The sequence below is a fragment of the Octodon degus genome, unplaced genomic scaffold (genome assembly GCF_000260255.1).
Source record: "Octodon degus isolate 3935 unplaced genomic scaffold, OctDeg1.0 scaffold00050, whole genome shotgun sequence".
NCBI lineage: Eukaryota > Metazoa > Chordata > Mammalia > Rodentia > Octodontidae > Octodon > Octodon degus.
The window spans coordinates 13,817,780-13,836,071 of NW_004524626.1; the positions used below are offsets into that span (position 1 = coordinate 13,817,780).

Consider the following 18,292-nt stretch of genomic DNA (forward strand, 5'->3'; position numbering starts at 1 on the left):
ATGTGGTGCTGGGGGATTGAACCGCGGTCCCTTGTGCTTTGCTAAGCTTGTTCTAAGTAGGTGCTTTAGACCACTGAGCCATCTCCCCAGCCCCTCCACTTTCTTTTAAAGTGTATAATCATCACTTCTTACTTTTTTGCTAAGATCAGGTGTGGTAAAGTACATAATCATTGATTTTTTTTATTAAGACTTTCTTTAAATTACCAAAAATTTCTCTTTTATCATTGACTCACATTTCCTCCTGTTTAAGTCTATATACATTTGTTTGTTTTTGAAAATAATTCATTCAAAAATTTGAATTCATTTCATTCTTTTCCTTGGCACTTTCCACATTTCTTTAAGCACTATAATTGTTATCAAAATATACTTCTAATTCATACAATTTTTAATCTGTACCTTGACCCTTCATAATCCTGTGATGCCTCTCTCTAATGACTTTTTGCTTCTAAAATTGGGGTTATTGCTATTTTCTTGTTTGTGAGGTTTTTAAATGCTTTTGTGCTCAGATGGAGTTTCAGTAAATGATTGCTGTTACTGGTGCAGGGATTAATTATGACTTTTAATGTTATTTAAATATTGCCTCAATGGTATTTTCAGTCTATAAATCTCCCAGTATATACCTGTGACTTTTAAATTGGTTTGTTGAGTCAGACATTTTGGAATGGAGTTGTGCTCACCAAAATGATCATCTTTATGACCTTGAGAAAGTTATTTAAATTTTCTTAAGTACAGAAGTATCATCCCTCCACCACAGAAATAGTACGAATTCACTGTGACAAGAGTGAAGAAAAAAGTACATGAGGTGAAGTAATTTTTGTATCATACTTCTTACGACATACAGTAGGCATGTAAAAATTTGAGCTTCTGTTCTTAGTGACTCAATAAATCTCTTTTATGTGCTTATTTTTTCAATGTCTCTCTTAAACTGAGACCACTATCATCAATGGAATTCTTATTGGTATAAATATAATATGTATTTCCCCTTTGACTATCAAAAGAGCACTTCTACCTACTGAAGACCCCTACAGGTCCTTCTTGTAGAGAATGATTGCTGGGTAAGTTCTTCCAGGGAGAGGAAAAGCATGTTCACTACACAGATAAGAATAGGAAACAAAACCACACCATGATTTAACCAAACAGACAGCAAGTATGATTGTCGTCACTCAGGTCTGATGACAATTTAATTACCTAAATGTATAACTGATGGATTTTATTAAAATATTCAAAGTTTACATGAATCCACTCATGCAATAAAAATGAAAAGGTGAAATAAATGTTTAGAATCCTCATGATAACAGTAGCCAATTCTATCAAGACCTAAAGAGTGAGTAGTAATGCAAGTCAGAAAAATGACAATTAGGGGCTGGAGAGATAGCTCAGTAGAATAAGCGCTTGTCTGGCAAGTACAAGAGCCTGAGTTCAATCCCAGGTTCTGTAAAAAAAAAAAAGAAGAAGAAAAAAAGAAAGAAAATGTCATTTAGAGTCAATTTGTCTTGCAGGACTGTATATGAAGGTCTTCTCTGAAACAGAAGTATATGAGCTAGGAGAGGAAGGGTGGGTCATTGCTAATCAAGGACAGTAAGAAATAGCAGCATACTCCAGGATCAGAGGATAGAATACATGATTGCTTTATGAGAAGGTGAATTTGCACAGGAGGGGAGGGGGCTTCAGAGGCTGGTATGATCGAGGGATCGGGAACAAGAGGAAAACAAGACAAAGAGTTGAACTTTCTATAATTATTTTTAATTTATAAATGAAAGTCCATTTTATAATATATAAATGAAGTCCATTTTGTATCTGTGTATTCAAAATGGTTAGGATATATAATTATATCCTCTTAATGAATAGAGGTATTTGTTCTAATAGTGTTTGTAAATAGGATATCATGCCCGCATCTTGTACAGCAAATAACCACTAGGAAGAATGTATATAATGTGTTAATTATTGAAACTGTCCTACCAATTTGATTTGAAGCTGTCTCATTGCTATTTGTCTATCAATAAAATTATGGGAAAAAAATTTTTAAAAATCATTTTTAAGTCCCTCTCTCACTGGTAAATTCATGTTCATTTCTGGGTCTGAGACTGTGACAGCTTTGACTCATCATGTGTCCTTTCAGGAAATTATATTGAGCCTGTCACAGTACTGGTGCTCGACAAATAAAATGTTGGAAGTAGAATACCAATACCAAAATGTCCATTGTAACACAAAAGAGAAATGTTGGGACCAATTTTATGCCTGAATATAAACACAGAGTTCACTAAAGAAGTTAAATAGAATGTATTCATATCTACTATCAAAGAAAAATCCTACATTTATAAGTAAAAACAATTCTGGGAGTGAAGTTCATAGATATTTGTTAGTATAATTCATTGAACACTTAAGTAAATGAGGTGAAATCAGAGCCAGAAACACCATAAACCACACGCAACAGGAGATGCTTACATTAAAAGATTACACTAGGAGGGCCGGCCAGATAGCTCAGCAGATTAGAAGTACCTGCTTAGCAGGGGACAGTGTTCAGTCATCCCTGGCGTGCAGTGCCGCCCCCCAGTCCCCACCAGGGCACACTGAGATGGCGATTGAGATTGGACGTGGTGGCACACACCTGTAATCCCAGTGCTTGGGAGGCTGAAAGCAGGAGAATCACTAGGAGTATGATATGTGTAGTGAGACCCTATAGACCCGATACTAAATGCACTTTTTAAAAAAGACTGCACTATGTGTGTTAAACTCATGAACATGCGATTGCTGTTAAATTTCAATCACTCAATATTTTCCTGACCTTTTAAAGGGGTTGATAATATGAGAAAAAATTGATTCATCAATGAGTGACAGTAATAATTATGTTGTTGTTAGGTGCTATTGTAGACATAGAGCAGAAGTGATAACTACAACCATATAGAGTGAGGCCTATGGTCAACTAAAAAAGCTGCTAGTGAAATTAAAAATATTGAATAAAATGCCAAATAAAGTTGAAACAAAATAGCCAGCATCTCACACATAATAGATCTTTTGTTTTTATTTTTATTATTTTTTGCATGTTTAGTACAGGGTCTACAGGGTCTCACTACACAGATCCAACGTATAGTGATCCTACCTGTTTTTCAGCCTCACAAGTGCTGGGATTACAGGCATGCACCACACGTCCAGTCTCAATTGCCCTCTCAGTGTGGCCCAGGGGCAGGGCGGGCATGGCACGCCGGGGATCAAACCCCCGGCCCCTGTATCTGTCTAAGCAGGCATTTTAATCTACTGAGCTATCTGACTGGACCATAATAGATCTTTGATGAGTGGTTAATGCACTAATAACTTGGTGCAAGAATTTTGGCAGGAGTCTATAGTTTACAAAGAGAGTTGGAGTTCTCCAAAAGATAACTCTTACAGGAGAGAGGCTTTGGATCCTGAAGGGTGAGACAAGCAACAATAAGAGCTGGAAAAGAACTGGCTATGTAAAAGCTAGAGTTTCTCCACAGTACAAATACTTCACCTTCATAGACTAAAGAAACACTGGACTTGTGCTGTTCTTCTGCTCACCCTTCCTGCCTTCCTGGAAATATGCAGATTCCGTCCAGTGGCTGTGACTGAAGTCTTCTTCTTGCCAGGATCTTTGCATAAAAAGCCAACATGGGCTTAAAGGAAGCTGAGACCATACAAGTACAAGTGAGGGTTATCATTAAGCTTTCTATCGTCTCAGGGTTGAAATTCTCAAAGCTCTTCATTAAATAAATTGTTCAATTTTTTCCACTTGCCAAACAAATTCAACTCCCTTGGGACACAAACTAAATACTTAAGTGTAATATTTTTCATCTATTATATGCCTCTGGAAGCATTATCAGGGGAACACAGTTCATTTCCTTCAAGTAAAATCTCACTTTTTTTTTAGTGTAGTGAAGAAGTCTTGAGTACTCTCTAAGGAAAGATTTATTTCTATAGAGAACCAGTCTTGGGAACAATCTCCCATAATATACTTCCTTCTAACAATCTTTGGAGGATTTAGAAATTATTTCAGATTGATAATGTTATGGGAGGAAATAAATTCTTTCTTTTCCATTTTCTTTAACATTTTTGTTTTTCAAATTTATTTTCCATGGAATAATTTATTTGGGCAGATAAAAGTGTACCTGTGTGTGACATACAGGACAATATTTAGAAGTGTTTCACACCATGTGAAGGTTAAATCTGAACATATTAGCACTTGCATCACCTCACCAGTTATCATTTTTGTGAAAGGAACACATGGCATCTACTGAACATTTTTTCAAGACTCTGAGATGTTTTAGCAAAGTAAAACAATTGCATTGAGATTAAATGTCTCATTTTGACCACTAATTGTCTTCCACATCTCATTGAAATGTCTTGCTGCTCTTTTAATGCTGGCATGGCATCTCTAAGACATCCATCTTATTTTTTGTCAGTGAGGTTGCCGATTTTTCATTTTAGAGTTGGTCACACCCTATGCTTTGTCTTTTCAGTGATGCTACATTTCCCTGATAGATATTTACTATCAGGGCCATGCATAAAGGTGTGAACATTTGAAGAAGTGGGAAATTAAATTTCATACTTCAAAGACTTGCTTTGTCTTATAATGCCTTTCAAGTAAGCTTGACCAGAGATTCTGAGCAGACAACCTGGTGTAGTCCTTTAACCTGGCCCACTGGGGCCAGTAGAGGATTAGGGAGTGCTCTGAGCCTCAAATCTCTGGTGCCACCAAGGTGCCAGTCTAGCATGGCATGGCCACATAGGCTGACACAGTACTGAAGCTAACACAAACCCTAATACCCAAGTGGGGCTGGCACAGTGCTGGAGAAGATCCACATCCTACTGCTGTGATGCTTGGTTGTCAGTGAGATTTGTCTGGAGCCCAAAGCCAAAAAAGTTAACTAGTAGCAAGGCCAACTGTAGGTCAAACCTGCCTTTCCAGAATTACAGGCTGATGCTGATGCCCAGGTACCTGTAATGAGTCCATTGGTGGGAATCAGTCTGTTGTTAGAAGAGTTGAAGGTCTTCCCATTTTTTTGGCTTTAATGTTTCAGCCCCAGTATTAGAGTCCAAGTCAAAGTAAAGTGTTTAATTCCTTGTGCTTTTCCAAAAGGGATAGTCTTTTCTCCGTGTCTCACTGCAGAGGTTTGGATAGGTTAATGTGGGTTACAGAAAACTATCCTTCCTCTCCTTTTCGTCTTTTACTGCTGTTACACCACAAGCAAGAACTCAGATCTTCAGCCAATTTATTTAGTGCTTTGGACTTTATTTTCCTGTGTGGATGATTATGGAAAGTGAAAAAAGGTACTCAGATTTTGCTCCTAGACTTTTCTTCCAAGCTCAAGCATCAAGGCAATTCTTACAAGTCTGTGTTATGTTCAGAGTGTGTTTACCAGGCAGCATAACTAATGACAACATATACGGTGTCTTATAAGACTTCATTCATCTTACATGGGGTCAATATTCTTGCCATAGAAAGATTCTTGAGAAAAATAGTGGTGCGTGTCTGTAATCTCAGGACTAGGAAGGCTGAGACAGGACTGCTTCAAATTCGAGGTGAACCTGAGACGCATAGTGAGTGCAAGTCTAGCCTGTACTAAATACTAAGAACCTTTCCAAAAAACTAAAAGTCTGAGCGCTACAGAGACAGAAAGAAGGAAAACATTATCAGGAAATAGATGATGGGAACATGATGGGAACTGTTGCTGAGAATATGGATAAAAATGATCCTGTAATGGTGCTGATAGTAGCATGAAGTCCTATAATGATTTTATAAAATAGTATGGAGTTTCCTCCTTCAAAAAAGGAAAATAGAGTCACCGTAAAATTCAGCCAATCTTTAGTACTAAGTGTCCATCTAAAGGATATGAAACAAGTGTGCCTCTCTCCTTCTCAAATATAAATAAATAAATATATATATTTATATATAGAAAAGAAAAAAGAGTTCAGCTTGAAAATATATACTATGCATTATGGTGAACACAATTAATAATAAAATGCACAATTGAGGAAATGGAAAGCTATCTTCCATGATGGATGAAACATTTTTAAAACATTTTCTAACAAGGGTGAAGCATTCAGACCATAAACTAACAATATATTTTACAACTCAGAAATAAATGTACAATCTATGCAATTCCCAAGTGACCAGAGTTGATGTTTCTCAACAGAAAATACAGTAGCCGACAATAAGCACCTACAAAGTTGATCATAAGTAAATAAAAAGTAAAGGTGTATGAGATACTAGGTCACAACAGACTGCTATTCCTTACTTATAAAATTGAAAACAGCAGCATTAGCTAGAGAGCAAGGAAATAAGAACCCTCCTGAATTAGAAGTTTAAAAGTGTAAGATAAAATGAAGGACAGCATGGAAAATCCTCACAAATCCAAACATAAAATTCCCTTACAATGTAGCTCACCCAGTATACACGACCTAAGAAAATTTTAATAATACAATCATGAATTGCATGACAATGTGGACAGGCTTTGAGAAATACATCATGAAACAATTGTTTCATCTGCAGACAAATTGTAGTATACACTTAAAATGAAATGTCAATTATCCATAGATAGAAAGAGATATAACTTAACATGAGCCCCCAAGAAAATATTCAAAAAGAAGGAGGAGAAGAAAGGGAGCTAGAAATGGAGGGAAGGAAGACAGAAGAAGATGAAATGATCTCTTTCATTATTTTTTAAAGAGAGTGAAAATTAGAATTAAAACAGAAAAAATTACAGTTAACAAAATTTCACTTAACAAAGTAATATGAAATTCACAGTATTTGTTGTAATACACAATGTAATCTTCCAACCAGTTATTCATATTACCAGATGTACACATGTAAAATGGGAAGAAGAGGCAAAAAGGAAAAAAATGTATAAGAAATTGAGAGAAATAGTACAAACAACTGAAAACAGGAGACAAAACAAATCAAGCCATGAAACAATATTGCAGAGTTATGCTGGAGATCACACCACTATGAATCACGTGAATACATTCACTTTCCTAGATGGATTCCAGTTTTTTTGATCAAAAGTCAAATATTGGTGTTACAAGTAGGATAGAGCCAGGGAGATAGCGCAGTGGTCTAAGTGGCTTCCTGGCAAGTGCAAGGACCTGTGTTTGATCTCTGCTATCACATGCCATGCCTGTCCCACACTGAGCTGGCCACTGAAACCGGGTGTCGTGGCGCACTCCAGTAATCCCAGCCCTGGGGAGGCTGAGACAAGAGGATCACTCCAAGTCTGAGCTGTGTAGCAAGACCCTGTACCAAATAAATAAATAAATAAATAAATAAATAAATAAATAAATAAATGTAGAATAACAGAGATAAAAGTGCACACTCGCCAGGTTCTAGTTACTGTCTTCTCTGATTTCATTCTGTTCTCTTACGTAATTATGTGAATGAGAAAGAAAATCTCAAAAAGTACTTTTAGGATGAAGTCTAGCATGAGAAGCAATAAGCACAGTTTTTGTTTTGTTTTGTTTTCTGCAGAACTGGGGATTGAACTCAAGCCCTTGAGCTTCCAAGGCAAGTGCTTATTCTACTGAGCTATCTCCCCAGTCCCTATTAAGCAGAGTCTTGATACAGTAAATACATTTTCTCTGATGACTATGCTTCTCTGTCTTCCAGACAAAATAAAAATGCAACCAAATTGAGGTGAAATGGATTAACATTCATACAGTGTGTGTGTGTGTGTGTGTGTGTGTGTGTGTGTGTGTGTGTTTCGTAACCAATTTTTAATATTGAGACTTTAAAAGCAGAAACATGCAGAGTCCCTCACCCCACTTGGGGACCATTTAGGCAAGTATCTACTACAAAAAGGGACAGCATTAAAAATTAAATTCTTCAAATTTTGAGAGAATGATGCTCAAGTCTTTTAATGTTCAAGTGATTGCATTTTTTTTTCATTTATGTATTTGGTACAGGGTCTCACTAAGCTACTCAGACTTGTAGCGATCCTCTTATTTTCAGCGTCCCCAGCGCTGGGATTACAGGTGTGCACCATCATGCCTGTACTCCATCACCCAGTTCATTGGCCCTGGGGGCAGGGCCAGGGTGGGAGGCAGGGCCAGGAATCAAACCCTGGTCCAATGTTTGCCAAGGCAGGTGTTTAGTCTGCTGAGCTATCTCACCAGCCCTAAGTCATTGCACTTATTTATATATGAGAAAACGAGTATTTCAACATAAAGGCAAACAAGTCTGCGTGCTTACCCTCTCTTCCAGCGTCATCTCCTGTGAGCCTTCCTTTTATGACTGCATAACCCTCATACCACAGTACTTCATTTATAAGCACCAGTGTCGGTTCATCAGGATTGGCTTCTGCACAGTAAGCCCTCTGGATCCTGTTTCGCATACCCTGTCTAGGACTCATTACTTCCTCAGCTTTGCACGGACTTACACTGAACACTTGCACTGCCTGTACTGGAGCTCAGGAATGTCAGATATATGAAGTCGACTATACATGCAGCATTCTATTTTATTGCACAGGTCAATGTCTAGCAGGTAACTATAGAACCAACCATAAATTCAGGTGACTAGTGACTAGTTAGACCAAAAAACATTTAATTTATCCCAACCACATGTAAAACAAATAGGACATAAAGTTGCAAGTTAAAGGCTGTGTTTGTGGTGCAATTCTCAGGGATCCTATCATTCAAAAAGTGTGTTAATACAGACTTTGTAACATTTCTGGTGGCCTCAGACATGAAACAGAGGACACAAGACCTGGACTTGTGCTCAGGAGCTGTATGTGTGTCACATACGTGACAGCCACTTTAAAGCTTTTCAGACAGTTATTTGATCATAGTTGCCCTTTATCAGTTATTACCATGCTAGTTCACACAGATGGTAAAAACAACAGAATTTCTTTTTAAAAACTTTTATTTGCATTTATTTTATGCTTGATTTATTCCTGTGCCATAGGGATTTGCTTCAGTTTCTTCTGGAATATTTTTTTCTTCTGTGTAGCTTCCACCTCCGGTTTGGGAACAGTTTGTTCCTTTTCAGTAAGATCATCTCAATATGGCAGGGTTCACTCATGTATGGGTTAATCTGGCCATGTGCTCTGTAAGTACTAGGAGCATCTTGGGTGCACTGTTCACCTGGATATGTTCAATAACCAGAGAATCTACATCTAAGCCCTTAAGTTCAACATCACTCTCTGCATTTTTAAGCACATGCAGCAAAAATTCAGCACTTTTTTGGGCCACTGACCCTGCGTCCAGCCCCACTGTGTCACCTGGACACACCTACCAACTCCACCATTGTAATGCCAGAATGCCACACATTGCTTCTTTAATGTGACATCCTTCAGATACTTGGTGGCCTTTCAGATATGCATACCCTTGTTAGCCTAGGCAGTTTCACACATGTTCTTAACGTGAACACGAATATTTGAGACTCTTGATTTGCATAATTTTGTGAGGTTTTATGGGTCAGGAGAGTAGGGAATCATTTTCACAGATCAGCTCAGGCTGCTCACAGAAAGATGAAGCCAGAATTTCTTACTTATTACACATTTTTACTTAAAGTTCAGATAAAACTATTGGCTACAAGTTATGAAATGATTTATCAAATTGAGTCTATAGCACAATATAAAACTGTCTCTGGTAATGTATTCATAGTTGATCTTTAAGAACAATTAAAAGATGAGAAATTTTTAGAGTGAATTAAAAACCATTAAATATTAATAATTGTTTTAAATGCCTCATATTCTTTGATGGGGAAATACCAAAGCATTTTCTTCACAATTTTCACCAAAGTGCTTTATTAGCAACCTCTATCTCCTGCACAGAGTGAGGACAAGAGCAAGGCCCCGAGAACTGAAGGCCAATGGAGTTCACCCACAGGCTCAGGGTGTGACCCCTAACTCCCCCAAGCCATGCTGGCGCTTCAGCACTTCACTGTGCCTACAAGTGCTTGGGGTTACACTCATGAATGAGGAGTCTAGGGACCCAGGTACCATCTTCATTCATTTTTGCAGCTCCCTGCAAGTCCTTATTCAACAGACCAGAGAACACTACCAAAATTGATTTGGTGCTACCTCTACAAAATTCTCACACCATCTGGCTCTCTAAACTGCTATAGCTAGCACAAAATTGTAAAGCACAACCTCTGTAACACTGCTTAGTTCCATTACTACCCTTGCTAAAGCTTTCTGTACTCCCTAATCCTTTATAGCTCTAAAATGATTTTTCAAGGTATACAGCTGTGTGGCCAAAACCAAGTAAACAACTATTTTAGGCCTTAATTTTTCAGTTGGAATATGCCCATATTCATATGCTATCACCCAAAAAAATGAAAAAAAAATGGTGACAAGAAACCAATTTTTAAGAAGGGAAAGCAAATTGGCTAAGACATTGCTCTGTGGTAGAGCATTAGCCTAGCATATGAAAAACCCTGGATTCAATCCCCAGAACTAAAGAAAAAGAAACAACAACAACAAAACCCACCAAAATTCTAATCAGAAGGCAGGAAACAACTTTATGTACATTAGTATTTACAGAGAGATTTTTAAAAGAGGTTTTCATCATTTCTCCAGAATATTTCTTGTATTTCACTAGTTACTCAGATACCTATATAAGTCATTTGACTTCACCAATCTGGAAAAAAAAATTCAAATATTCTCTGATTCTATGACAAGCTTTGTCTGTAAGGGACACATAGACTACCTAGCTACCACTAATCTCTAGAATTCAACATAATCCTTCAAATGTTTTTATTTAGATAATATGCTTTTAAACTGTTTTGTTTTAATGACACAATGATAAAACTGGGTTCACTAAATGTCAAATCTTAAAGAAGCCTCCATTTCTGAGAGAAAAATAAAAATAGCTCACACTGTGAGGTGAAAGCTGTCCTGATCTTTTGCCCCTCTCCCCATAATACTTAAAAAGCAGAAGAGGAAAAAACTGGAGTATTAATAGACTCTTAAGTTAAAACTTATAGAAGTGTTTTAGTTTTTCTAAAGTACAGCTTTAAAAATGTTCAAATATGACAGATTACTACTCAAGATGAAGAAAGGCCCCATAGCCCTCTGCTAAGTTGCTACCAAAAATTCAAAGAAACCGAGATAGGCAGAGTGGAAACATATGTAATTAACAACTTCTTAACAGGATGAAACACATAAAAATTTAAATCCTTCCATTTTTTAGCAACGAAATTAGAAAAATTAATGAAAGAATATTTTGGAAGGGTTTAAGATCACATTTAGAGTTAAGCAGAAAATTCCAAATGCAGAAAGCAAATTTAGAAATTTCATTAGCTGCACAGTTCCCTCTACCTCATATGAACACAAAATGGTTGAAGTGACGACTATCCCAACAGGTGCTTCATTTCAAAACTAACACCAACAATTTCAGCATGACCAAATGATCTGTTTTTATTTTCTGTTCTGCCCTGGGGTCTGTAGACCACAAATATGCTTGAACTCAGTGAACACTCCCCTTTGTAACTGCTCCTGAGAGCAAAGAAAAAATGGAGTAACAAAGTAAGGAAGCCTTGGGGGCCAAGAGCATCTTCTCTGGCTGGTCATGGCCATTTTATGTTTCAATACAGAAGGCTTATGGATTGTTTTGGGGAAAAGAACCATCTTGGCTATTAGGATTATCTGCGAAAGACCATCAGATAGATGCTACTTACCAGCATTTAGGCTAAACCTCTTGGATAATGATAAAATATTAAAAACAAAACAAAAAAATTTAGAAGTTTCCTACTGAAACCTTTTATTCTTTTTTCAGTAGTCTTAGAAAATAGTTCCACCCATAATTTCCTGTGGCCTGGACTCAATGACACCAATTTATACCAGGGCCAATTTGAGTCAAAGCCCAAGTGGATTTTTCTCATGATTTTTTAGAAGATACATGGCTCTTCTCTGGTGACTTCTGCATACTATATTTAACAAGAACTCATAAATCACGTTGATTATCCTCCAAGAAGTGAGGGACTGATGGATAATTTAGATGGACTCCCCTGAACAGATTTGTCAGCTTCCTGTCTTGTACTAGTCCAATTATTTTGGAAACCTTGCAGAAAGATGGAAACTCCTCACCAATCAGAAACTGTATCGGGCTTTTACAAAATTAGTTGGAAGAAAACAATGATTCCAACACTGCACCTGCTACACCTTCACAGATGAAGTCATTAACCAAAAGGGCAAAGTAAGTAGTTGCCATAGGAAAGTGCCCATTCATGGGACCTTGAAGGATAAAAAAAAAGAGCAGTTCTGAATCCATTATGGAAAAGAATGGGCACTAAACCTCAGTAATGCTCTCACATTCCATAGCATTTCAGCATCCAGAAGGTGTCATAAGTGTTTGTAGATTTGTCATGGTTTTGATCTTGAAGCAGTGTCTGAGCACTTTCCACTGGAGTGATTTGGCTTCTGTTTCCCCTACAAGTATTGCTGCCACACCACAAGTTGCAAACTCTGCAGCACTGGCATACTTAGGGATAAGTCTGAATAAATCCTCCTACAGAACAAACATAAATGTCTGCATAGTTCTTTTCTGAATTAATAGGGGAAGGACTCCACACTACAAGTTTTGAAATCCATCCCTCCTCAACTGAAGTACTTCATCTTGGGTGTTGATTTCATAAAGCTGCTGCCAAAAAAGGACCTTCTGAATCAGAAATGTGATTGCTATATTGCTGACAGTTACACAAAAGCCACACAAGTAATGCTGTGTTTCACCAACACTGGTAATGTGAAATGATATGTCTTGTTTTGAAGACATTAGGATTGGCAGCCTCTTTTCATGAACATTTAACCTATCATGTTGTCTCCAATCTCTCCTGTTCATGAAGGATTTTAACCTGTGACACCAGCTGAGCCTTGCATTGTAGGGAATGAGAACTTTTGGGTAAGTTTCTCAATTTCTTGCATTGCTATTGGTTTATTAGGTTTTCTCTTGTGGAGTCAGTTTGATGCCTGAATTTCCATGACTGCACCTCATATTCCCCTATAGGATGGTCTATGAGTGAGCCCACACCCATGCAGGTGCAGACCTCCACATGATATTTTTTCTTTTTGTGGTACTGGAGATTGAACTTTGCACTTTGTGTTTGCCAGTCAGGGACTTATGCCACTGAGCTGTCTCCCCAGCATCACAAAATAATTTTTCAGGAAGTTATGCTGACACTTGATCTAAGTTCTTTATTCCCAGTTGGAAATCTTAGGAATGCCTGTAACACAGCTTACTAAATTTGGATATTTATGCATCATATTAGATAAGAAAAGTCAAAAGTAGCTATTGAGAAATACATTTGGAGACAAATAAATACAAAAATATACAAAAGTAGAATCATAGGCAATAGGACAAACTAAACATTACACTGAGAGAACATGCAAAGTTACATCATGAAATTCACATTTCCCTAGAAAGACACAACATTGGGGCCGGGGAGATGGCTCAGTACAATAAGCACTTCCTTGGCAAGCATAAGGGTCTGAGTTCAATCCCTGGTTCCACAAAAAAAGAAGAAAAAAAAAGAAAGAAAGACACAACATTCATAGTTCTGAGGTCAGGGATTCATGAAGGACCAGAGGCTCCTGTGCCGAGGAGTCTTCCCAGTGCCCCATTCACATCCTTGTTCCTCAGGCTGTAGATGAAGGGGTTCAGCATAGGGGTCACCACAGTGTACATCACAGAGGCTATAGTACTACTTTGGTAAGAAATATTCACAGCAGAACTGAGATAAATCCCAAATGCTGTCCCATAGAACAAGGAGACCACACAGAGGTGAGACCCACAAGTGGAGAAAGCTTTATACCTGCTCACAGAAGAGGTCATTCTTAACAAAAGAGACATGATCTGAGAGTAAGAAAACAAGATTGCAGTGACTGAGAGCCCACCCAGCAGAGCAGTTGCCACATATAGAAAGACGGTATTGATGAGGGCATCGGAGCTGGCTACCTTGAGAACCTCAGCCAGTTCACAGAAGAGATGAGGGACTGCCGTGCCTGTGGAGAAGGTCAGTTGCTTCATGAGTAGAATATGAATCAGGGAGAAACAGAACATTATGACCCAAGAGATCAAGACCAGAAGGCCACAGAGTTGTGGGTTCATGATGACTGTGTAGTTCAGGGGATGGCAGATGGCCACAAAGCGGTCATAGGCCATCACAACCAGTAAGAAATTATCCATTCCAGCAAAAGTATTTAAAAAATACACTTGAGTGAGGCACTCTACATAGGAGATGCCTTGGTTCTCTGACTGGATGTTCACCAGCATCTTGGGGACTGTGGTGGAGATGAAACAGATGTCCACAAAGGACAGGTTGGAGAGGAAGAAGTACATGGGGGTGTGGAGGTGGGAGTCAGAGCTGACGGCCAAGATGATGAGCAGGTTCCCGAGCACTGAGGCCAAGTACATGAATAGGAACAGCCCAAAGCAAAGAGGCTGCAATACAGGATCATCTGAGAGGCTCAGCAGAAGGAATTGTGATGTGCCTGTGTGGTTATCTGCTTCCATGTAGTGGATATATCTTCTGGAGATGAAGGTAAAACAACATTCAGTCAATCATTATGCTACCATATTAGCCTTTGGTGGGTGGCTTTCTCCTTCTACTCATTCCTGCCACTGAATCTGATTTACTCAGTTAAGGTGCAGGCCATTTTGCCCTTCAAAGCTGCTTAATCATTACACTCTCGGGCTAGGGAGATAGCTCAGTGGAATAAGTGCTTGCCTGCCAAACGTGAGGTCCTGAGTTCAATCCCTGGTATCACAAAAAAAAAAAAAAAAAAAAAAAAAATCGTTACACTCTCTAGGAGAGAGCAGAAGTATCTCTTTAATCATTGACTCATTAATTTCAGTTTTTCTTAATTGTACAGATTGAGTCAATTTTTTTTTCCTTTAATATGACTCATCCAAAGGAACTGAAGGGACTTTATATCTTTCCTATAACAATGCTCATACTTGTTGATACTACAGCTTTTTTTTTTTTTTTTTTTTTTTTTGGCGTGGTAAGACCGTGTACCAAATACCTTTATTTTTTATTTATTTATTTTTTTTATTTTTCAACAAATAATACACTGCATATATTCTTCTTAGTGGTTAATTGCTGTACAAGATGCGGACTTGTGATCCTATTTACAAACACCATTAGAACAAATCATTCTATTCATTAACAGAATGTAACTATATATCTATCCCAACCACTTTGAATACACAGGAAGCATAGAATTCTTTATCCTATTTTTTAAAATATAACCTAATTTTTAAATGTTTTTTTTACCAAATACCTTTAAAAAACAAACAAAAAAGACTCATTTACCTTTATCTTACCTTTCCACTTTCTATTTTGTTTGTTTGTATTTATCACAGGGTCTCGGGGTCTATAGGATCTCACTATGTAGATCAGACTCGTAGTGATCCATCCGCCTGTATTCAGCCTCCCAAGAGCTGGGATTACAGGCACGTGCCACCACGCCCAATCGCCTTTTCAGCGAGCCCCAGGGGCAAAACTGGCTTGGCTCGGCGGGGATTGAACCCTGGCCAGCACCTGTGTCTGCCTAATAAGCAGGCACTTTAATCTGCTGAGCTATTTGGCTGGCCCTTATGATACTACAGCTTTATAATAGTAATTGTACCTCAATTTTTATTTTTCTTTTTTTTGTGTGTGTGTGTGTGTTTGTGCTGGCCATCAAACTCAGGACCCTGTGCTTGCCAGGCAGGTGCTTATTATGCCCTTGAGCTTTTTTTCCTGGCCTATACCTGGATTTTTGATTCATGCATTACTTTGTGACTTGATTCTTTTTTTAAAAAAAGTTTACTTATTTATTTATTTATTTATTTATTTATTTATTTATTTCTGTGGCTGGTTCAGCCTGTCCTAGGGGCGGGGCTGGCATGGCATGTGGTGCTGGGGATTGAACCGCGGACCCTGCGTTTTGTCCAAACTTGCCTAAGCAGGCTGCTGAGCTATCCCACCAGCCTGTGACTTGGTTCTTTGTAGTGATGTAATGCCTCTCTGTCAATGCCTCACTTTTTTTCCCCTCGTATTTTAAGGAAAGGTCTACAGGGTGTTTAGGGTCTCATTACTATATTGGACTCATAGTGATTCTCCTGTTTACAGCCTCTGAAGTGCTGGGATTACAGGTGCGCGCCACCACACCCAGTCTCAATTGCTGTCGCAGGGCGCCTCAGAGGTGGGGTCAGCACAACAGGCTGGGGAATTGAACTCCCACCCCCTGTGCCTGCTTGCAGGTGCTTACATCCACTGAGCTATTTGGCCAGTCCAGTGCCTCACATTTGTCTGCATACATGCGATTGTTGCTATTACCCTAGTTGTGGAGAGTTAAAGTGATTTTGTGCTGAGTCTCAGTAACTTGTATCTACCTTTATTATTACCAAAGTCATTTCAAAATCCCTTCATTTATGATATTTTGGATATATAAATGCACACCCATACTTTGACTTATTATCTGAAGCTTTAATAGTACACATTGGTTATACCAAGCAGTGGATTCATTTTGATATATTTCTATATATGCATGTACCATACTTTGATTATTAACTCCCAGCATATTTCCTACTCATATCTCCATCTCCTTAATTTGGCTGTGATTTTGATTATAAAAGCATGCTTTAGAATGAAAAGACAAGGTGGAAGGTAGAAGCGTATGGTACTAGTTCTTTGCTAGTTTTAATCAAAACAGCTAGAAAGTAGCTGCTAATTGAGTAGTCAACTGTGGGAGTGTGGTTGAACTGACAGTGGACAGACAGACAGGCTTGCAGAAATACAGATAATGTAAACAGTCGCAGAAAAATGATGGTGCCTGTAACATTGATTGCATGGTAGTGCAGCAGAGGATGGAGTTACCAGGTAAAGAGGTTGAGGGTCAAGCAAGATATCTCAGTGGACTAAAGCATCTGCTCAGGCAAGCTTCGGGAAGCTCAGGGACCATGATTCACTCCCAGGCACCACATGCTGCACCAGTCTCACCTCCAGGACAGGCTGAGCTTGTCACCCTCCCACCCCACACACAAATAGGTTGAGATCTGCTAAGCATGACTAATGCAGAAGTTGGCAATGTCCAGAAAGGAAGAAAAAACAAAATTTGTCATCTTCAGAATAGGCTGGAGCTAGAAAAATTCTCTGCAATTTGAAGTGCATATTAGGGAACCATCTGACCTTGGTGTTTGGACAAACGAAAGCCAAAACAGTCTTCCCTAACTTTACTGATTTGATATTTTACTTAATATTTACAGGAACTGGTAATATAAGAAAATTAAGTGGCACTTATGAGTATGGTCTCAAGGGTCATCCATTTGCCTAAAACTGTCTTAAGTTTATCCTTCTTGGATCTACAAACTGCAGTACAGGGTTTCAGGGTAAATCCTGAGGAGATTTGACTGACCTTGGCAGATACAAAAGTTACATTTCTTGTTATATAGGTCTTGCTTTATTTTAGTCTTAACCATCCAGCAGAAAAGTATAAAAATGAGGTATAAAAAGTAAAGCCATATGAATATGCTGAGCTGTAAAAGGCTCAAGTCAACAACTTCAGACAGTGCCAGTCCTATGGATAACCCACTACTATTAAGGACTTATATTGGGTTACTTTGCTGAATTCATGCACCTACAATATTTAAATGGCAATGGAATACCAATCTCTGACAAAACTAAACAAAAAAGAGTGATATAAATGAAGGACCATCTTGTATCTGTATATACAAAATAGGATAGATATACAACTTTCTCTTAATTCATTGGGAAGAAAGATTTGTACTAATAGAGTTTGGACAGGATATCATGTCTGTATCTTGTACTATGAATAATCACTATGAAGACCACAATATACAATGCATTATTGTAATTGTCCTACTAACCTGTTTTGAAAATGTCTCATTGCTATTTTTTTCTCAATAAAATTAATACAAAAGTTTATCCTTTATTGCCAAGTAGTACTCCATTATATAAAAGACTATATATCTTATACCTTCCTTGGTTGACATCATTTAGATTGTTTCTATGATTTAGCTACTGTAGATTGTGCTGCTATAAACATCAGTGCACATATATAGCTCTGGTATATCTTTAATTCTTCTGGGAAAGCACCTAGAAGGGAAATATCTGGGTGAAGTGGGAACTGTAATCTTATTTTTTAAAAGGAATCTACATGCTGATTTCCACAGTAGTTGCACCAGTCTACACTCTTTCCAACCGTAGTGAAATAAATCAGACTCACATGCATAAACAATGCTATTATAGGCTACTGGACTCTTTTAGAATATTTTGCTGAGTTTACACACCTATAATATTCAATAACGGAACTTAGAAAAAATGGGGTATACCGATGAA

At 38.1% G+C, this 18,292-nt stretch overlaps 2 protein-coding genes and 1 pseudogene across 2 annotated transcripts in view; all 3 read right to left on the reverse strand.

The window, feature by feature from the left end:
- The window catches only part of LOC101575571 (olfactory receptor 7D4-like), a 65,128-nt gene that overhangs the window by 1,275 nt on the left and 45,561 nt on the right, over positions 1-18,292 (reverse strand). The window lies entirely within an intron of this gene.
- On the reverse strand, positions 11,808-12,789 carry LOC101575957 (annotated as a pseudogene).
- Positions 13,519-14,460, reverse strand: LOC101576354 (olfactory receptor 7D4-like). Its single transcript, XM_004633040.1, has one exon. The coding sequence runs from the start codon at positions 14,458-14,460 to the stop codon at positions 13,519-13,521; it is 942 nt and encodes a 313-aa protein (XP_004633097.1).

Coding starts and splice junctions, on each gene's coding strand:
- LOC101576354 (XM_004633040.1), bottom strand. CDS start 14,460: ATGGAAGCAGATAACCACACAGGCACATCACAATTCCTTCTGCTGAGC.